Source organism: Condylura cristata, unplaced genomic scaffold (genome assembly GCF_000260355.1).
Source record: "Condylura cristata isolate star-nosed mole 26May11 unplaced genomic scaffold, ConCri1.0 scaffold00002, whole genome shotgun sequence".
NCBI classification, from domain to species: Eukaryota; Metazoa; Chordata; class Mammalia; order Eulipotyphla; family Talpidae; genus Condylura; species Condylura cristata.
In genome coordinates, this window is record NW_004567103.1 from 2,744,171 (window position 1) to 2,765,705 (window position 21,535).

General features: G+C 59.3%; 1 protein-coding gene across 5 annotated transcripts; it reads right to left on the reverse strand.

Annotated features, from left to right (window-relative positions):
- Positions 1–912: 912 nt before the first annotated feature.
- EIF4E2 (eukaryotic translation initiation factor 4E family member 2) lies at positions 913–18,615 on the reverse strand. 5 transcript variants are annotated; one of them, XM_012727633.1, is made up of 8 exons: positions 18,541–18,606; positions 16,867–16,981; positions 15,800–15,934; positions 12,686–12,790; positions 11,640–11,792; positions 11,413–11,549; positions 5,382–5,459; positions 913–1,400 (listed from the first exon to the last, which is right to left on the reverse strand). In XM_012727633.1, exons 1-7 carry the CDS (start codon positions 18,552–18,554, stop codon positions 5,414–5,416), a joined length of 705 nt encoding a protein of 234 aa, XP_012583087.1. In that variant the 5' UTR covers positions 18,555–18,606; the 3' UTR covers positions 913–1,400; positions 5,382–5,413. The 5 variants fall into 5 exon arrangements, 4 of the variants coding, with proteins under 4 accessions (XP_012583087.1, XP_012583091.1, XP_012583078.1 ...); XR_001145646.1 differs by lacking the exon at positions 913–1,400 and adding an exon at positions 6,559–7,255 and having other exon boundaries at positions 5,379–5,459; positions 18,541–18,615; XM_012727624.1 differs by lacking the exons at positions 913–1,400; positions 5,382–5,459 and adding exons at positions 9,561–9,821; positions 9,951–10,030 and having other exon boundaries at positions 18,541–18,612.
- Between the last annotated feature and the right edge of the window lie 2,920 nt (positions 18,616–21,535).

The following is a 21,535-nucleotide window of genomic DNA, read 5'->3' on the forward strand; positions in this document are numbered from 1 at the left end:
GGTCTCCTTGGGGTCTAAATAAACCTCAGGGGGCCGACTTTGCTCCCACTTTAGCCAAGTTGCTCCCGTTTGCCTGGACCCTTCACTGTGATTCATTCTTCACACTCCTGGAGTTTTCAATCACTGCCAGATCTTACTGGATCCAGCTTCACTGGGAATGTGGAGGCACCTCCCTTCGGTTCCCGGACTCCCCCATTCTCTTAGGAAGGGCCGCCCAAGGCCGTGGCGAGGGTGCCCAGGAGCTGGCAAGTTGGGGGCTGACCACGAGGCAGTGCTGTCGCTCCCCTACGCGCTCGGGGGCGGGAGCCGGCCCGGCCTCCTAGGTCCGCTGCGGGGAGCGGCCTTCACCGGAGCGCAGCGCCGCCTGCCCACGCGGGCCCAGAGACGGCCCCTGAAGGCCGCGGGAGGACTCGTCTCGGGACTTGGTCAGCCCCGGCCCGCACTGGGCCTCGGCGCTCCCAGGGCCGGGCACCGGCACCCGGGTGCGTGCCTGTCCATCTGGATGTGAGCATGGGGGAGCGGCCGCAGGCGCGTCCGGGCACCCCGAGAACACACGCGGGTTCCCCGACCCGCGGGCAGGCACAGGGTCAGGAGGGGAATGTGCCCTCCACTGTTACCAGCTGGCAACAACCAGCTTTGCTCCCCCCTTCCCCGAGGGGCGCGCGGAGCCCCACAGAAACAGGCTGGGCACGGGCCCTGCTCGCCTGAAGTGCTCAGACACTGCCCCCGGCCCGCACTCGGCCCACAAACTGGACTCCGCTCCAGGCTGCCTTCCGGGCCCGCGCCGGTGAACGTCCTGAGGGCCTGAGGGGGCCCCGCGGGGAGGGCCCGGGACCGAGGCAGCAGTCTCTGCGCGGCCAGTAACGCGTCTTCAGAAAGGGGTGGGCGTGGGTGCAGGGGAGAGAAAGAAACAAAGGTCCCAATAATTTAATGGCAGCGCTAGACGCACGTACAGCTGTTCCGGCCTCGCCGACAAAGCTTGTCCCTAGATGCAGACATTCATAATACTGACAACTCGCCGTCGACAGCTCTGGCTCGTACACGTGGCCACGCCCCGCCGCCCGCCGGCCAGAGGAGCCAGGGGCAGGCCCGGGCGCCCTCCAGCACACGGCAAGCGAGGGCCGACTCCCCCCACAGGACCCCATGAAAAAGTTCGTCTGTTACAAAGTCACGTTTTCCATTCCTCCGCTTTATAGTCAGCGATGCTGGAGGGTGTCTAGTGGACGCCGTCCTCCAGGGTGAGTGCAAAAGGGGAGCCCGCGGCTCGGGGGTCCCTTCAGTGAGCAGAGGACGGGCCGGCTGGGGACCGCCCACCGCCTGGACACACACACAGGAAAGGATTATTGCCAGCCGTGTACTTTCACAATGTGATTTTTGTATTTCGAAAGCTTGAATTGTCCCTGAAAGAAAAAAAACGGGAGAAAACAGCGTTCAATACACAGACCGCGGCCGGGCCTCCACACGCCCGAGGGCCAGCGCGGCTGCCCGCCCCGCGCCCAGCTGCTTCCTCCCCTCACACCTGCCGCCAAGGCGGCCGCTCCCGGGCCCCCAGCCCTGCCGAGCGTCAGCGGCCTGGACACCGGCCCGCGCCGGCCCCCGGGGGACCAGTCCCCACAGGTACGCGCCGAGGCAGGTCCCCCGGCCCTGGCGAAGCCTCCCAGAGAGGCGGGCCGGAGGCGCCGAAGTGGGGGCGGGACGAGGCCACTGGCCAGTGCTGCCCGCACATGCACGAAGGAAGGTCACGCCAGACACCCCACTGTGGCGCCACGGGGGCGCTGAGGGCAGGGGCAGCGGGAGCGCGGGAGGGAACGCCTCTCGCACACCCCTGACAAAAGCGACGGCGACCCGGCTGTGCCCGCCCGCCGCCCGGGAGCTCGCTTACAACTCGCAGCTGCTTCTGAAGGGACTTTGCGGGGGACAGCGAGGTGCCTGCACGCTAGCAGCGGGCTGCAGCCCGCGAGCTGGAACACGCTTGGAACCTTCCGCATCCCCTCTAGAAGGCCAGCGGGCCGGAGGGGTCTGGGGGCCGCCCAGGCTGCTGCTCTCCAGCCCAGGGCTTCAGGCTTGATCTGGGAACCGAGGTTCTCATTAACTTGATTCTGGAGTCATCGTTTCCCTCGAATGGGGACTTCAGCAACTCTGGCCTTCACTGACCCCTGAACAGGGCGACAGGTCACTGCGCTCACGGCAGCCGGCCCGGGAACAGGCTGACGAGGCGTCCCCCGCCTCGGCTCACGGGTCCTCATGGGCGAGCGGCAGGTGGGCGGCCGAGGCCTCAGGGCTGCAGGCACGGAGGGGGCGAGGGCGACTGGCCGGGGAGGGACTGACGCGGCTGCGAATGGGCAGTGACTTCCGGGAAAACAAGAACTGAGCGGGGTGAGCACCTTCACCAAAGGCCCTTTCAGGACGGGCCCCTGGGGCCACCAGCAGCCGGAACAGGCCGCTAGGGCCCCGCCGGTGCAGACCGAGGACAGCCTGGCGGTGACACGCCTCTGCTGCCCAGGCCGAGCCAGGACACCTCTGCCCACGGGAGAGGGGCACGAGGAAGGCCCCACTTGCGCCGCACCTCCTGTTCTGGAGCCCCCCAGGGCAACTGGGGCCCAGAAGTGGGGAGTGAGTCGAGTGAGCAGAAAGAGCGTGAGGTGGCGGCATCAGAGCGCCTCCTGGCTGTGGGGTGAGGGGCTTGGCAGGCGAGGGCCCGGCCCAGCCCTGTCAGCTGTTCTGTGATCTCAGCAAGAGGCTTTCAGCACGGGCCCTCCACAGACTCCCTGCCGGGTGGGGCGTCGGAAAGTTCTCTCCTGGCAGGCACGGAAGCCTTCTGGGGCACCTTGCCGGCTGACAGCCCGCATTCATCCTGGTAACCTCTATTTGCAGAGGAAACCTAACACTGTCGCCCTAAGCCCTGTTTGTACAGTGGAAAGGAGCCGAGTGGGGAGCCGAGAGCCAGCTGTTCCCGGTGTATGCGGAGGAGGGCAGGGCTGGGGGTCTGGACACTGGCTGCTGGAGGCGGGGGTGGCCGTGCCTAGCTGGGGGGGCCTCCACGTGACCCCCTGGCAGGCCGCAGCGCACAAGGTTAGAGGTAAGGATGGTGGACAGACAGGGCCAGAAGTCACAGGTGACTTGAAAAATGCGCCCTGCCTTGTCGAAAGCAAGCTCGAGTTTATAAACTCCAGAGCGGGCGCCCCCACGCCCGCCTCCAGCCACCCAGCAGAGTCACGGCAGAGCAGGCCACCACGCAGACACGGCAGCGGAGACTCCCACCGGCCCAAGGAAGTCAAAGGCCTTTCTCTACCACATGGCAGGGCCTCGCAATACTCGGGTCCCAAACTGGCCTCCCGCTTCGCAGACCCGGACAGAGGATGCTCCCCTCTCTGCCTCAAAACGATCCCTGGACGAGAAACGGCCAGGCTCAAGCTCTGCGCAGAGTGCGCCGCGGTGGGGCCCAGTGGCCCCTGGGGCAGAGGCGGCTCCTCAGACACCTCGCTGCCCTCGCCAGCAACCTGACCCCACGACCAGCTGCTGCACGCGGCCTTCTAAGGGACATTCTCTGGCGCCCTGCTGTCCACCCTCGGCCAGCTCTGGCCTCCTTCCCCCCCGCATACTAGCATGAAGACCCTTTCCAGGCCACGGAGTTTGCTGTTCCCCCACAGCAAGACTGCACCCACCTTCCCCACAGCACCCATCGTGGCCCTGTGCGTGCCAGTCTGGACACTGGTCACCAGGCCCGCCCAGCAGCTACTGCGGCTTCTAGGGGTGCCCTGGTGCAAAGGGGGGTGCTCGTTAACGCAGGTCAGTGACAGTCCCAAGGGATCAGCAGCCACAAGATATCAGAGAACCTGCAAAGTGCTGGTGGCTCAGGAACTAAGTAGTTTTGATTCCACCACAGGTCACTCGCGACTGACTGGCAGGGGAAGGGACGGGGGGATGAGAGGCTGCAGCGGGGCGCCGGCGTGGCCGGTGGGAATTCAGCGCAACGCCCCGCCTCTGACGCTTAAGTGAACGGGGAAACACGAAGCCCTTCCCGGCTGCTGGACCACGGGGGGGGCTGGCTGGCCCGCCCCGAGGAGGCCCCTCCGTCTGTGAGGACACCTACAGCGGACGTGCCCCTCGTCGGAGGCGACACGGACGGGCAGCGGGCGGGCAGAGGCTCCGGCAGGCGGCGGTGCGCGGCTGGGCGCGAGCCCCGGCGCCTCCTGGGCCGGCTGCGCGGACGGGCGGGCACACCCCTGCGTGAGTCCGCTCCTCACTTCAAGGCGCCACCCTTCCACGCGCTAGAGAACGCGAGCACGGCCACGTAAGCTGACAAAAACATTTCTCGCCACATTCCCGCTGAGAATCCCACTTCAGGGACGTTAAACCGAGAAGTGGGGCACGCTCGGAATTAAAACAATTCTGCCCCAGCACCGGTGGTCTGCGGAGTCAGCTAACTCCGAGTCACCCCGTCTCTCGGCCCACAACCAGGGTGCCCATGGGCAGGTCCGGCCCGCGCTTCCGGCGTGAGCGCGGCCGCCTCAGGCTGGGGACGGCGCGCTGCAGGGTGCAGCGGCAGTGCCACTAGGTGCCACTAGCGCCCAGACGCTGGCGTCAACTCGGCGTCACACCTCTCTGGGCAGGGCGACCGGCGGGCACCGCCCGTGCCGTGCTGGCAGAGTTCTGGAAGCTCTCCACTCCCTGGGTGGGGCGGGCAGCTCCTGGCCCAGCAGAAGCCACGGTCCTTCCTCCCGCTCCTCGTCGGGTACAGACGTGCCCGACGCCCTCTGCTAAACGGTCGTGGGCCTGGCGCCTTCAGCTGTACGCAAATGTTCCTGAAGGAACACTCCCGCGGACCTGGTCTTCGCCACCCCCGGCCACTCCCTGCCGGGAACTCTGACGGCCCGGTTCCCGTACAGCCTGGGACGGCCTCTGCCACAGCCCTGACATCACCTCCGCGGCGGAGGCGCTGAGGGGCCGTCCCTGTTCCCTCCGACAACACACCAGCCAACAAGAGACATACCTCTCACCTAGCCCGAGCCACCTGGGGCCAGCCCCGGGGCCAGGACACTGCAAGCCGGCAGCAGAAGGGCCGCGTCTGTGCAGAATAAAGTATCTGGGCACGCTGGCAATCGTGCATGGTGGCATGGGAAGAGGGGAGTCTGCATGCAGGGAATCTCATTTCCCAAATGAGAACACAAAGGCCGCGGGGGTGAGGTTGCGCACCTGCCCAGGGGCCCACCAGGGAGGACGACGTGGGTTTGGCCTCCGCTTTTCTCTGAGACTGAGGTAATTAGTCAGAGGAGAGGCTGGGGCAGGTGCCACGTTGGCCAAGCTGGTGCCCCTGGGAAGAGGGTCCTCCGGCTGAGAGGTATGTTACAAGGTCACAGAGAAGATAGACAAGGCCCTACCCTGAGTGTGAGAGACAGAGGGGAGCGTCCGATCAGCGGCCGCTGCTGTTCACCAGGCCATGAAACTCCTCCCAGGCCCTGGCAATCCAGAGACAAAAAACACAAGAGCAGCTTTTAGCAGAGCGCACGCGCAGACATGACAACCCACCCCCGTTGCCGACACCCGCCGGGCTGAGGGGCCCACCGGTCCCTGAAGCAGGCGCTGAAGCCTCCCACTAGACTCCCCCCAGACTGGCAGGGCGGCCAGCTCCTTTCAGGGGCAGCGGCCACTCTCCTGGTTCCCTCCACTGGGAAGTCGGGCCCCTCTCCCCTCAAGGACTTGCAACTTCCTTCAAGAACTCCTCAGTCTACCCAAAAGGCCAGAGTCAGAGCCAAGCTCAAGCACCACCGGAGGCCCCTCCGGCTCCCCGAGCACAGGGCTACAGCACTCGGGAGGCGGTGAGGATGGGAGAGAACATCTGTGCTCCCAGGCCTCACCCTGCGGGCAAAGGTGAGTCCCTACGAGCTTGACGCCGAGAGGCAACGAGGAAATGATACCACTTTCTGTTCACACACTTCTGACCTCTGACCCCTTCCACCTCAAGACGCCAAATCTGTCTCGGCTTCCAGCTGCCTCTGAAAACACCCATGAACTTCAGCTCAGCATTTAACCTGTTCTGGTCACAGCCGCTCAAGGATTCCCAGGACGCTGCTCATTAGGACTTTCATGCTGATCACCTCAATTTAGAAACCGGGGTTTGAAGGGGATAGAATGGGAGTGAGGAGTACAGCCCCTACGTGGTGCTCCATGACCAGCCCTCTGGGGACCATCGGGCCCACACAGTAAGTCCTGCCCCCCGCCCCCAGCTTCGTCGGGGCCACCTTTTACCTCAGCCAGTGTCTGGTCAACTCCTAGTAACTGCGAAACGGGGACTTTGAATCTAAAGTTTCTGAATCTGAATCTAAAATTTCTATTCCAGTCTCATTTTAAAGGGGTGGGAACAGCGCAGGTCACGCGCAGTGAGCTGCTCACCGCGGGGGAGTCGCCCAGCCTTCCACAGCCGCTCTCCCCTTGTTACACGGGAGGGTTCAAGACAGCGGCCTGGAGCAAAGGAGTCGTCCTTCCGGGCCAAGCCTACACCAGTTTCACTAGCGAGTCCCACTTTAGAACGGCAGCTTTTGTAAGTTAATCATCTACCTCTTGGTCTCAGATGTTGATTTGCTGCTAATCGTTTCTTCTGAGCATTACCAGAGCCACTAACAGATGCCAGCTGAAGTGGAGAGCAGAGACTGCCAACGCGCGCCAGTCTGTCAATTCACAAGCTGCTTTTCCACAGTAAGGTGTCTGTTCCACAGCCCTTCCTGGTGGCAGTGATGCGGTGACCTCGGCGAGTCCGTGACCGATGTCCGAAGGCCTTTTCGCTCTTCACTCCAAATGCAGACAAGGACAAAGCAAAATCCAGGGCTCGGGCAACCACCCGGGAAAGCCCTTTCTTGTCCTGTGACACTTAAATTCTGAAGTCACACAGGTGCCAACCAGCAATGACATGGCCGCACTGAAGCATCGTCCTTCACCATGTATCCCTTCGTTTCCCGAGACGCCTCCCCTAGCGAGACAGCGGCTGCTGTGGCGGGAAGCCGCAGCAGGGGGGCTTCAGCGCGCCCCGCTAGTCCACGCCAGTATTAAACTGCCCAGCTCTCTTCAAAAGCGCCTTCTTCCCGTGTGAAACCCTAACACGAAGGTGCGTGGGAAAGGAATGTCGTCACACACACTCACTGGGAACGGAAGGCGGCCGGAGGCTGGCGCTGGGAGGAGGCAGAGCGACACGAAAGGCAGGCGCAGGAGGCGGCTCGTCCACCCGGCACCCAGGCCTGTTAGGTCACATCGAAACCACCTTTTGGGGAAGGTAAAGTCCTAGTTGAAAGTGTCCTGGCATTACCAGGGCTCACAGGGAGTCCTAAGAGGCTCAAACGACATCGAGTAACAAAAAGCTCTTTGCAGCCACGCCTGTCCCACCTCACTTACCAGAGAGCAAGCTCCGAGCGCTCATGCTGTGTAATTCTGCACAGGCCCTCCTCCCCCTGCCCAGCTTCCACTCAGCTCCGACTCCTGCTGCCTGGGCTGCCTGCAGCGGAAGGTCAGCGAAGCCAGGCCAGCAGGTGTGTGGGTGTGACCTGGGCCCCCACGAGAGTCAAGAGAAGGGGCGCCTGGCCTGTCTACAAGCTCCATGTTCAGCTGCAGCGGACATCTAGACCCGGCAAAGGGACTCCCCACAATCTGACTGCTTTCTACTCTAAAGGAGGAAATAAGTCACCTACCCTCGACCTTCTCTGCAGAGTCTCCCCAGTGGTGGACCACTGAATGAAGCTGGCCCTGCCTTTCCCCTCCAGGCCAGAAGCGGCCTCCGAATCGATGGGCTCTTCCAAAGAGGCTGCCCCGTGAAGACCTCGTGCTCGGTGTGGCCCCGCACCCAGCTTCTCCCTGCTGGGCCTGTGACTCCGCTGTGTGTGCGGGTTTTTCCTCGCTGAGGATGGGGCGAGTCACTAGATGAGGACCCCAATTAAGCAGCCTCAACTACAACTGGCCTCACTGAAAAGAGCCATGCACCTGAGCTAATGCGCAACTGAACAAGTTTCAGTCTCTCAAAGGGGCCTGTCCAGCCCTAAGGGCAAGCCGGGGCCTGTCCAGCCCTAAGGGCAAGCCGGCGGCAACAAGAGCCGGAGTCCCCAGGCGAGCCCAAGGCCCGGAGCAGCACGCTCGCCCCTGCTGGCCAGGAGTGCGGCAGGACGGCCACAGCAGCGGGACTCGAAGGCTGGAGCCCCAGCAGCCGGCAGGGGACAGGGGCAGCGAGCTGCACACAGCCAAGCGGAGGCCCCCCTCTGGGCAGCCGAGCCGCCTCAGCCCCCGGGAGCCGCTGTCCGCGACCCGAGCGAACCTGCGGAAGCACCACAGGGAACAGGAAAAGCAGAGCAGTCCTGACTTCTGCTCGCATGGGCAAGGGTCACAAGGGTCTCGAGGTCGGCAGGGGCTGTGCGCGAAGGTGACATCAATGCTCATCCCCTGGACGGGCTACGCCAGCTGAGCTAAGGTCAACAGGGGCAGCACAGAGAGAAGGGCCGCGGAAGGGAGCTCCGACAAGCACTGAAAGCGCAGAGCCCGGCCCTGGGCCCGTTCCGGATACGCGTTAAACAAGCAGCCACGACAAACACCGCTGGACTGTTCGGCCCGGGGTGCTGGCCCGCACGTCCTGTGGGGTCCTGGGCCACGTGGACACTGGTGGTCAGTCAGTCAGGGTGGTACACGCAGAAGGTGGCGCTGTCAAGACCCAACAGCCACCGTGGGGAGCTAGACGTCACACCCACAGCCTCGGCGACGGACACCCCCGTGCAACCCGACGGCTGGACCCCTGGCTTGGGGGGCAGCGCCTCAGGAAGCCTCAAGCAGCGCGGGGCAGGCTGAGTCCTCCACGCGGTTAGGGACCCGAAGGCCGAGCTGGCTTTGCGTGAGCCGAAGCCACAGGCGCACGAGGGCCCGCGCCGTGGTCAGCTGGCCTCAGGAGCAAACCGCAGGCAGGAGGAAGACCTGGCCCCCCAGATCCTGACGCACGATGACTCCAGGGGTGGGGGGGCAGGCCGCGCGCCTCGAGACCTGGCAGCGGGGCGAGCTCAAAGAGAAGATGGTGGGCTCTACGGGGAAAGCAGAAGGGAGAAGCTGGCGGAGAGCTGGGGAGCCGGTGGCGGGGGCAGCTTCAGCACAGCGAGAGCAGCCCCGTGCCAGCAGCGCGCCACCCGCACAGCCACACACAGGGAAGCAGGGCTTCGCCTCCAGGCAAGAGATTTCTTTGAAGCAAAGCCAACGAAGTCAGCACAAAAGGGCAGGATTCCCTTCTCCAACTTTAACAGACTCAAGCTGAATCCTAAACCAGAATCGCTCCACCCTGGTCGCCAGCGGGACTAGACGGGAACCGAAACTCAAGCGCAGGAAGCGGGGTCTGGTCTGGAGCTAGACGTCCCCGCGCGGTGTCAGGCCTGGCGGGCCCGGGCCCGCGCCGCGTGAGCAGCACCCAGCGCGCCATGCAAAGAGGCCGCACTCCCCGGCGGCCCTCCTCGGAGAAGTCTGTGCCATTCCTCAGGACGGTGACAGCTGCTCGGCAAGGCCACTTCTCGATGCACCATAAAGAGCAAGCGCATGAGACAAGCTAGTTTAGCACCATTTATTAAGTGATCTCAGCTGATGTAGCTGCTGCGTGTCAGCCTGTTCTTAGAACACAACTGCTCTTCCAACTCCTCTTGTCCAGCACAGAAGTTTCTTCCAGGTGGCCGCCAACAGATCAAGAGGCTCCGATGATGCCAGCTTCAATGGTGGTGCCATCCAGGCAGGGAGGGGGTCATGGCCCATTCAACCGCGGCTTCCAGAGGTTTTGAAAAAGGAGCCTTTGGGGGCCCAGCCTGCCTGGCATTCTAGTGGAAGTGCAAAAGGTTGGCACATTGGGAGTGGGAAGAGGGGGAGATGCAAGGGGGAAGTAGCATTTGGGAGTCAAGGAGGGTGTTCTGGCCCCTGGCGCTGCAGGGCTGGCAGACTAGACCGACCTTGGATGAGGCGGGGAGCGCAGGCTGAGGCATCGTGCCCACAGGGCTTCCCATCCCCTGAGGACTGGTGCTCGGCAGACCTGCCGCAGGGCATTAGAAAGGGAGAAAGGAGGAGCGGGGTGTGGAAAAATACCTTTCCCTTTCCGACGTGGGTGGAAAGCTTGGTTGGGGAACAGGGAGGAGGAGGGGAGGGGTCATACGGGAACCTTGAAAACAAGAGATCTAGCAAAAGCAGGTCCCCAGCCAGCCCCCAGCCCGGACTCAGTCTGGCTGAAGGGAAGAACTATGTCTGCCGGAACACAGAACAGGAAACACCTGTCTGCAGAGAAAGTGCCAGCACAGGACGCTAAGACCAGCAGCCAGGCCGAGGCTGCCAGTCACTGCTCTGGCTTGGCTGCGTCACACCAGGCATCTGGCCACGGACCAGCCCCTAGGGCAGCAATCCCAGCTAAAACTGGCATTCTGCTAGTTCAAGACAATGCCACCCTCGCAGTACCTGCGGGCACTCAGGGCAAAGACGCTTAGCTAGCCTGGCTGACACCACACTGGGCACGTGCCTAGCCTTGCCGAGAATGGTGTGGGGTGACGGCATCGCCAGCGACGACGAGGACAGTAACACTGCTGGGCCCTGGGAGGAGTCTCTGTGGAGGACCTTCAATCACCAGACCGCAGCCTCACAACAGCCCTGTCGGGGGGTGACCCCACTTTACTGAGGGGAGCAGAGGGGTATGGAGACTGGCCTAGGCAAGCCTGACCCTGGGGTCAAAGGGCAGCACAGGCTGAAGTCCCCGCCCGGGGCGGTGAGCTCCCTCCAGCTCTGGGAAACCCTACCAGCCATTCCTCGCCACCTCCCCCGAGACCTGAGGGCACCAGGAGCTGGGGGTGCGCCTGTGGCTGTGGCCCCACCTCCCCGAGTCCCAGGGAGCGCAGCGATTCCCGGGTCTCCGGCTCCCCAGCCTACTCTCGCAAGCACGCTCGTCTAGGCTCTCCTCTGCTGCTATCAGCTCTACTACTCACAAGGAAGGGAGCCATCGTTCCAGGGAGAAAGCCACCTACCAGACAGACTACAGCCTGAAGCTAAGAGGTTAAAAAGACATGCAGAAGTGGGGGGAGGGGCGGGCAGGGAGCGGGCTGTGCCGCCCAGTGACGGTCTCTCAAAAACGGCAAGAGAAAGAGCAGGTTGTCTTTCACCGGCAGCCAGCGGTTAGTGGATGAAAGACAAGGCAGCTGTGTAGATCAGCAACCCAGGCAGCGCGACTAGGTTTCTGCGGAGGGGCCCTCTCCGACACACGCACCCCAAGTGCGGGCAGGGAGCCTCACAGCACAGAGCTCCCTCCAGTGCTGGAGGGGAAGCCCGGCGTCCCTCTGCCCTAAGTCAGCCTCCTGTGCGGCCACACCCCTGGGCCCGACTCACACCTGCGCCTGCTCAGCTCGGGACAAGGCCCCCAGCCCCCTCACGTACTTGATGCTGTCGGTGTGGGTTTTGTATTCCATAATGGTGTTGGGAGGTAGGTTAAGCACTCGCCGAAGAGTGTCGCGGATGCGGGCCGTGGTGGCTTGGTCGCTGGCAGTCTTGTTCCATATTGAAATAATGTCCTCCTGCGGGAGCAGAGGGAGCCATCAAGGCAAACCGCGCCGCGAGGGCAGCAGAGGACACGTGACCGCAGGCGGGCCCACGGAGAGGCTTACCTGGAAGCGGACAGAGACCACAGCCCCACAGATCTCCTCCCCAACCATGAACTGCTCCCCCAGCATGGCCAGGATGAGATTCTCCCAGCACCGGGAGGCCAAGCCCTTCCGGAGCCGAATGATCCACTTGCCGCCGTTCTTATTGGCGTCGTCCTGCAACAGGAGGAAGGAAGTTACACATGATTTCATGGCTCTTACCCCTCACATGAAGGCAGTGCAGACCTAAATGCCAAGGAATCTCATCATGTTCCACAATTCAACTGATGGGGGAAATGGCAGCAGGAGGAGGGTGACAGGGCGGGGTCCTTGGCACGGCCAACAAACCCTCTAAAAATAACCCCTGTTCCAGACCGCTTTCAGATTCACAACGAAATGTGGGGTTTCAAACGCAGGCCACACCTCCTCGTCACGTGCTGAGTGTTTCCTGAGTGTCACCACGTGCCAAGGATGCAGGCGTGAAGCCAGTCTTTACCCAGATGCAGTCAGCAGAGGAGACAGACAAGAGCCGGTCATGCCGGAACGCCGGGCTGCAGCCTTCGCGGACGGCGCCGGCTCAGGAGTCTGCGGAGGGCAGCAGCCTGCCGGGAAGGACACTCGGGCGCGAGGCCTTCCCGTGAGGGTGGCGCAGCCTGGCTGAGCAAAGGGCAGACGCAGGCAGGCGGGTCAGTGAGGTGCAGCGGAGAGCTGCACTGGCTTGGAGGCGGCAGGCAGCCGTGGTGGCACTTCCCTAGGACACCTGCCAGCAACAGGTAAGAGGGGCTGCAGCAGAGCGCAGGGAGACTGCAGTGAGCTCGGCCCGGCCTGGTCGCTGCCTGCAGACTCGCCTTCTGGCGCTGCGATGGCGCGGGTACTGAGGTACACTATCACACCCCGCTTCCACGGGTACGAGGTCTCTTACAAACCTCAGAGTCACCAAGAACACCGTGTGGTGATAAACCAGGCCGTAAGGCAGGGCAGCAGCGCCCTGCCCAGAGGCCCAGCTCCGAGGACATAACCACGAGGCCCCTAACACTTCACCTCTGACCGGCTGGAAACAACTCGCTCACCTCCCACATGGGCTTAATCCCTTCTTTGAAGAGGTGGAAGTCGCTGTGGCCCGTCAGGTCCCCGGGGCGCACCATGTGGCTGTAGAACCTCCAGAACTGCTCTACCTGCAGAGAGAGGGGCCAGAGCACACAGGATGGGTCTTTTCCTTGAATAAGCATGAGATTTATTGAACAGAAGCACGAACCTGGATGACACTGCTCTGGGCTACACCTTTGGAGACTGTCACCGAGGGATTGTGTGGGAAGAAAGCTTGATAGAAGAAAGCGTATCAGATGGTTTAATAAAAGAAAAATGTAACACTGCTGACCCCAACAAACTCTTCAGGTGGGAAACGCCAGCCTCAGGCAGGAGCCTAACCTGGGGAGGTCACATCATTGCTGCACCTGCCAGCGGGCGGCAGGACAGTCATCAAGTGACATGTGGTAGGAGGCCGCGCCTCACACAGTGGAAACCCTCTAGTCTTGGGGTTACTGCACTGACCTCAGCCTGAACGGAGTTTTTAGAACCATATCACGTCTTTATTTATGAAAGGAAGAACTGGGGTGTAGGCCAGAGATACATGGGGAGGGGTGAGAGGATTCCCCAGAGACAGAGTGGAGAGCAGAACAGGCAGAAGCAGAAACCCACTGCTGAGGGGAGCAGCGGGGGGCGGGGGGGGGGCTGCCGCGCTGTGTGCGTCACTCCCTGGCCGGGATGGAACGCGCTGCAGCGGCTGCGGAGCTTCATGGCACCACCCTCAGTTCTCCTGCCAGAGCCCTGACAGCCCACCCCTCTAACTCACAGAGGGCACGCAAAGGCAGTGCCCGCTCAGAGGACACCAGACCAGGACTGCGAAAACAGCATGGCACGGGCTGGAGGGAAATGTCCGCACCTCTGGGGCCGCTGTAAACAGACACGCAAGACACCACAACCGTGTGCTGAGCGGCTCCCACGTTCCGCCCACCCAGCTTGGGGAGCGGGACTCTCGGCACGCGACAGGAGAGGCACACAGGGAACGCTCGAGTGACAGAGACCTTGACCGCAAGTCCCGAGGCGCCCGTGCGGCGTCCCCGTGGCGGTGCCGACTTGCACACAGTGCGTGGGGGCGAGGGATCACACCTGTACACTCGGCTGGAGCCTTCTCCCGCCCTACAACCGCTGAGAGGAAAAATACCACCACTGGACAGTGGATCCCATGCATCTGGGTGAGGGGTGAAAGTACCAACTGTGCCTCAGCCACAGCCTGGCGGGTCCCGGCTCAGGCGCCTTCCATTTTGACACACTGCCTTCGTGACATGCGGTAGTAAGAACTTTAAATATTGTCAAATGTTAGAATTGAGGACCACTGGGAACTTGCTTTGGGTTTGATTAAAAAGCCAACGATGTAGCTTTTTCTCTGCACGATATTTACTACCATGAGCCATTTCCCACTGCCTCGCACGACAGCTGACATTCAACACGCCCAGGGCGCCGCAGCAGCCCCAACCCAGGATGGCACAGAGGGCAGACTGTTCGACTTGCACGCATGTTGAAAGAGAACAAAACCCTCTCGGTACAAGCTGGGTAAATTCACATATGCTTTTCTTAAGAGGGAAAGAAAAAAAATGCTAGAAATATTCCTAATTATGCTCAGCTGCTTATCTACAAAATGAGGAAACTTTTGGGGGGCGGGTAATAATCTGCCATGTTACCTGTAACGTCTTCACACAGAAGGTGATCGAAACCTCTGCGGTGGGATGTCAGGAAGACATGGGCTTTTTACAAACCAATTCTATTGCTCTCTGCCAGGAATTGGTTTATCTTCTTTTACCACCAATTCAAATTCTTTAAACTCACTCTTGACCCTACCTCCTGCAGACCCCACCCCAAGCTGGAATTCCTCCCCTTTCTTCTGGACTCCTGGGGCACCCCTTGCTACCTCTGGTAGGGGAGACTCCGGCATGTCTAATTTCCCTCTGGGTGGAGTCTCAGTTCAATTTGGAAACCTATTCGTGCCTTGAATTCATTCAACTAACACTTCTGAACCAAATACACACAGTATACAAGTTATCTGAAACGTCTAGAAGAAATCTGAATTTACCAATGATAACGGCTCATACGCTTTGCTTTGAAATGACATCAATGGAAATATGTGGTAAATTACCTCTTATATATGTGTATCTGGTTAGCAATGAATACATGAATATGCTTTGTCTAATAAGCAACATTTTACTATCTGGAGCCCTCGGTGTGCCTCTTGGTACTGATTAGGGAAGGAAGTACACGGGCTTCAGAACGTGGCTTTCACGGTCTACTCGACACGCGAGTCAACTCCGCTCCTCTACCAAATCAAGACTCAGGAGTGACTTGAGACTTTCATCAGACCCTGACGTCTCACGCTCCTCATCTGTGAAATACGGAGACCACCGCTGACCTCACAGCTGCTGCGCAGCCCCCAGGAGGGCACCATCTAGTGCCCATGACGGTCCTTACTCTTCACTAACTTACTGTAATATTCACCATTTTCTTTTCCAGTGCCTGCATCTTAAACAGAACAAATACCTCAATAATGTCAAGAAAACAGTAAGCCCTGCATCTGGCTCTGCCCTGAGAAGGAATGTACACAACACAGCACACAGGAAGTACTTAACAGCTTCTGCAGCACACGCCTGGTTTCAGCATCTCAAAAGATACAAGCCGGTGACCTGTACGGGTGAGGAGCGAGCCGGGGCCCTCTGTACTGACAGTACCCCCAAATATTTACTTTAGAGATTTCATTTTCTCGCTGAACACAGGAAAAAGATGCGACTTTTTGCAGAGCCACTAACACAGGCAAAACCCTACCAGAGGCTCCCAACCACCAGGAAACCTGAACTTCACTTTCTGCTGCCGAGCTTCCGGAGACGCCAGCGACTGGACGATTTCTGTCCCCCGCGGCCTTCGCACACAGTGAGGACTCAATAAACAGCGACTGAACACAAGCCACCTGGCCCAGGGGGCCGATCCCTTCACATTCACAGCCGGTGTTACCTATCGATGGCTGAGGGTGAGTAATCTGACCTAGGGGCTCAGGTCAGCTGACCAAGGAAAGCAGAGTGCCCAGCAGGCCAACCGGCACCGACACGGCAGGACGCGGCAGCGCGCCAAGCACTCACGGAGGCGAAGGTGCCGATCTGCTTGATATTCTGTTCGTAGCTCTGGGAGCTGGTGGGGCGGCCGGGGGTTCTCCGGGAGTACCAGAAAGTGTAGTTGTACTGCAAGGGATGCTCTGCCGGCCCGGGAACAACAGCCTGCGAAGCGAAGAAGGTGCGTTAGCCTGGGCTTTCCGCCACGAGCTCTGCATCTGACAGGGCAGGTTTTGTTTTGACCACATCCACAATTAAGGCTACATCCTTAATTCTTCACCACGCGCCCGAGATTCTGCTTAGACAGTAGATACGTGCGTGGAAATGGATTTCCTTCAATACTTTATTTGCATTCTGATGCCATTTTAACTTTCTACTTCTTGTATTTAAGTTTGTGTCCTGCCTGCAAGCGTTCCCTGGCCAAGCCCCAGCTCCCCCAGGACACCATCACTATGCGATTCTGCTTCCTGTTTGTGCCTCAGCTGCTTAGCTGCGAGATGGCGAAAAGAAAAATAACCATCGCATCAAACAAATGAACAGATGTACACTCCTCTGCGCGCACACACGTGGCCGAACACACAAACGCTCAACAGCGTCACCAGTCGCCATCACATTGAAACGCACACGCCGTGGCCCACCGTCTCACTCACCTTCGTGTCCTCCTAGCCCCGAAAACGCCCCCTGGGAGTACTCAGTACTGTGGGACAAACGGACTAACAAGCGCTCGGATGTACCAGAAGGGCAATCATCCAGTTCATTCTCTAAATCTTATTTTTCCCCAGTCACTTTCAGCTGAGACCATCACTGACTGAAGAATCCGAAATTTCAAGGGTGCGGAGGCCCTGGAGGTGCTCAGCAGCAGCTTCGGAAGCTTACTATGCCGCAGGGCTGAGTCCCCGGCAGGCTGGGGGGAAGCAGGAGAGGAAGGTAACACCTCAATCCTGTGGCCAGGGAAAGGCTGCGTGGGCCAAAACGAACCCCAGGCAGACACTCTCGCCAAGGCGCCCCCAGACTGACACGGCATCTCCCGCACAAACGCCCCACGGAGAGCAGGGCTCCAGTCCCAGGGCAAGCCCATCTGCGCAGCCAAGACTCACCTTCCTCTTGCTGCTGCCCTGACCCTTGTCTCGGTCCATTTTTTCCTTCTCACCATCTTTCTGTGTGCTGTTTTCTTCATTCTGATCATGGTCCCCACTGTCATCATCTTTCAATCTGAGTGGAAGGGCAAAACAAGGTCATCCCGTGACCACGCCCCTTCTCACTTGCTACCACCACCCTGGCCAAAGACGGACCACCCGGTCACCCCAACACAGGCAGCTGGTGCGCACGCGCCCGAGCAGCGCAGGGGCGCACGAAGGCAGCTAAGGGGCTCAAGGAAAATGAAGTGACCGTCGGCTAACTTGTGACTTCCAGAAAGCAGTCTTCCAGTTTTCTGACAGACTGCAGCGAAGAGGTAACCAAGTTAAGGGGCTGTTTTCTTGGCCAAAAACAAAGTCAAAAATGGGAAATTTCTGTGTGAAAAACTGACCCAAACTTCCAAATGAAGTTAAAAACCTGGCCAATCTTTTCCACCACCTTTTGCCTCTCTCCTCCCCTTCTCCACTTACACTGCTCCAGGCCACAAACAGTCACACAACTTCCTAAAGGGCTCCCAAGCCATCTCCACCCTCCATTCACCCTCTCCCGGGCACCAGCACGGTCTTTCCAACGAATCTCATCACCCAACTCCCATGTTTAAGCTGTCACTCACCCTCCGAAGCCCCCGCGGCATCAAGTGCCCGGAAACATAAGGTACAACTCCCCCCCCCCCCCCCCCGCCCCCCGGCTTCCCAAGCCAGCAGCCCTCAGCCTAAGCACCACGGTCCAGGCTGCTTCTGCACTGGACGGAAGGCAGTGTCTTATTCAAGACACCCGGAATGGTGTCTTATTCATCGCTGTGTCTGCCCACCCGGGACAAGAAGATGCTGCCCTAGCAAGGAGCACAAGAAGGGGCTGAATCAATGTTGTTGATGTTGTTTTTAGAGTGACTTATTTATGCACACAAGAACTGGGGTACAGGCTAGAGGTGCAGGGGTTGAGAGGATTCACCAGAGACAGTGGGGAGCAGAACAGGCGGATCTACCGAGATATACTGCTGGGGGGGGGCAGCAGTATGGACAGGAGGGTCTGCTGCGCCCTGGGGTCCCTCTCTGGCGGGAATCAAATTGTGCGGCAGTGGCTGTGGGTAGCTTCGGCGTGCTACACTTTAACCCACTGCACACCAGGAAGGACCCTGAATCAATGTTAAATGAAAAGAAAAAGAACTGTCTGAAGAAAGGACGACATCTCCAGCAACAGTCAAATGCACTTTAGCGGCTCCTTTCCACGGGTGGAGAAGCCACTCTATGCCTTTCAGGCCCACCCGAAGCTGACTGGATTCAGGCAGAAAGATAAACAGAAGTCGAGCTCACACAGTCAGAATGTTTAGTCTAGCTAGACTGTTAACTTGTGTGGATCTGGCCCTAACAGCTAGTCAAATGGAATTAGGTAATGCTCAAGAAACAAACTAGAAATACGCAAACTGTAACTTGAAGACATTACAATATACAGGCACAGAGACGTGTAACGTGTTTTGCATTTTCCCCACGAGTCCTCGGTGCCATCGTGGGCAAGGCCTCACTCCACAGCAGTGGCCCAGCCAGCCCCCCGCTGGGTCTGCTCTCCCACTGCGCAGCCGGGCTGCAGACGTGCGCAGGTGGCAGGGCCCTGTGCCGTGCACCCACTGTCCCCACCTTGGCCAAGACATGAGTACGCCGGGCCTCCAACCAGTAGGACAGTCCAGCGCTGACCAGTAACTCATGCCTCAGAGCCTCAAGTGGAATCTCCCCCAGGTGCTCTTGAAGAAAAACTGAGGGGAAGACAAGGAGCAAGAGCCAGCAGAGGGAAGGGGGTGGGCAGGAGAGCTGAGAGCGACGCGCCCACACAGCACGGGTGGCCTTGCTCTGCCCACATGTGCCATTACCACCTCCTGTCTGCTGCCATTAACCCCTTCACTAAGCACTACCGACAGCCTGCACGTGCCGAACAGCACCCCGCTACATGCATCACGTGGCCTGTCCTTGGAGAGCACCCCATCCCCAGTTAACTTGTCCCTTCCGACTCTGACTGAGGGCCTCTCTCTGGAAACAGATCCTCATCTCCCCAGGCTGACAATCCCCACACAAACAATTGTTCTTATCCCAGCTATCCGTCATGTCACAGCCAGTTTTTTGTCTTTCAATCAAGAACATCTCATGGGTTTTTCTACTGCTCAGGTCAACACAGCCCCCAGCTCTCCCGTGAGAGCGTACCTCAAGGACTCAAGCCATTTCCCTCTTAGCTCCCCAGACCCCACTCTATCCTCTGGGGTCCCTGCCCTTAAAATCCTAAAGAGGACCACTCCGGCTTCTATTTTGCTAACCGCCAAGCAAACCACTTAAGACCTTTTCTTCTTAGTGGTTGTGTTGCTCATCACCACCAGGAAACAGAAAAAGGTAACAAAATAAAGATATCGGAGAGGAGACAGTGCCGAGAACCCCCGACCACCCTTCCCAACTCCATTCTGAGATAGTAAATGGAAACTCCAAGGAACCTTTACCTGGTGCTTTTGTTTGAGGGTGGAGCTGACCAAGCACCCTGTCCTCTGTGCCAACCCTTAAGGCAAGTTACAGAGGCTACTCTTACCAGCTTGCAGCTGGATTTGAGCCAAGACACAATCCAGATGAAAAAAACCCGTGCTCCACAGACTCCACCAGGCAATTATCTTCTGAAATGTCCAGACTGAATGGCACCCAGTTTGCTCACTTTGAGCTCTGCTCAGGTATCTGCCCAGGTTTGTCCTCACACTCCGTAAACAGACCGATTCCTTGCAGATAGGAACTTGGTCGAATTCATGTTTACCTGCCCAGCATTAAACCTATGCTTAATGGATGGATTTCTAAAGTCAAAGCAAAACGAGGCCAGCTACGATTAGTGCCAATCAGTGGTTCAGGCGATAGTTTGAATGGGCCATCAGCTAACAGAAAATGGGGCAAAATCAAGTATGGACCTAGATGCAGGTACATACAGTACAATGAAAGCATTCTGGGGCGCAGGGGCAATGGTAAGCAGCAACCTGACAGAGGAGGGGGCAGGTGCGGCTGAGTCAGTCTGAGGTGACAGTCCCAGAGTGGAGCACTCACACACGAGGGGGCCATCAGGGCTCCTCTAATCTGAGCCTTGGAGGATGGCGCTCCGCGGCAGTACTCTGGCAGGCTGCTGTCCATCCCTACTAGTCCTGTGGCGCAGCAGCCAGATACGTATCAAGTCTAAAAACCACAGCTTGCATAAAAAGACAAGAACAAAACCAGGGGCAGGAGCACTGTCTAAAATTTAAACTTCAAACGAAGGCTTTGCTTTCCCCGATAACTGGAAGACACGTATTTTAAAGTTCTGACTCAATATAGCAAATTAACATTTAGAAGTAAATCAAAACATCCTAGGCTAATTTTTGTCAGAGTGCCTGAGGCACGGCAAAACAACAAACCTGGGAATCCCACCTTGTGACGGTTCTTCCTTGTGGGCAAGTTACATAGCCTCGGGGAGCCTTCCCGTCCTGATCAGGGAGAGGAGGAAATGAAACCCCCAGCAGGGTTGTCAGACGTGGAAATTACAGACAAGGAACACCTAGCAAGAGACCTGGGGAAGCCACCACTATGGCTCCTGAAAGCAGCGTACTGCAGATGACTGGCCACCCACTCACCTAGCCAAAACCATTCAGTTAGGGCTGGGTCAGCTGACCCCCAGAGTAGCTTCTGAAGATGAAATTCCGACTCGTTTAATTCAGGGGTGGATGCTCACTGAAGGCAGGACTTAGACCTGATTTCTGATGGAAATCTGATGGAGGATTTCCAATGGAAGGCTCACAGCAGGCTGGGAAGTGTTCCCTCAAAACCACTTTCGAAAGTGGGGCGACCTCTCGGCGACCAGAGGACTGAGGCTGCCTGCTGACCTGGCACAGAGACCCTGGAACTGGCGCCCAGCCCTCACCATACCGGGGAAACAACACTTTCCTGGCAGCAGCAGGCCACAGCCGGAACAGCAATTCCACCTGACATACCTGACCATTATCAATTTCTCCACTGACTCCATTCAAGCACAGGTGTGCGTTACTGTGACCTGACCCTCAGCACACCCCGGCTGGCAGCGGGGCACCAAGCAGCGATGTGGTTTAGTTAGCAGTGCTCAGAGCGGGCACTATTTCTGCTGCCAAACAACTGGAAACTGGTGGGTCTGGGACTGGAAAAGAAGCCATCTACCAGAATATTAGAAGAGATCGTAAGAATAATCTCCCTCAAGATACAGTAGCTGGAGGGAAATATGCTAATAAGCGGCGTTTCCTCTCTGCACCTCCAACACGATGCTGGGACCACAGGGAGAACTGCAGAAGGGGGCGATGGCCAGTCTTCCCGCTGGGCAAGAAACGGAGTAGCCCTGGAGAGTGGCAGGGAAGAAGGGCCCGGGGGGGGGGGGGGGGAAGTAGGGAGGCGTTTCAGGAGGGCGAGAACTCGGGGCAGCCGCGGTGCCGAGCGCCGCCGCGCCATCACCGCCCGGTCTCCCCACAAGCCCAGCCCACGGGCTGTGGCCGTCCCCCCCTTGAGGAGCCCCAGGCCCGCACGGTCCCCTGCCCAGGGCGGCGTGAGAGGGAGGGAGGCCGGGGGCCGGCTGCGGAAACACCCCAACCGCCGAGGTCTCCGCCCCTCCACGCCG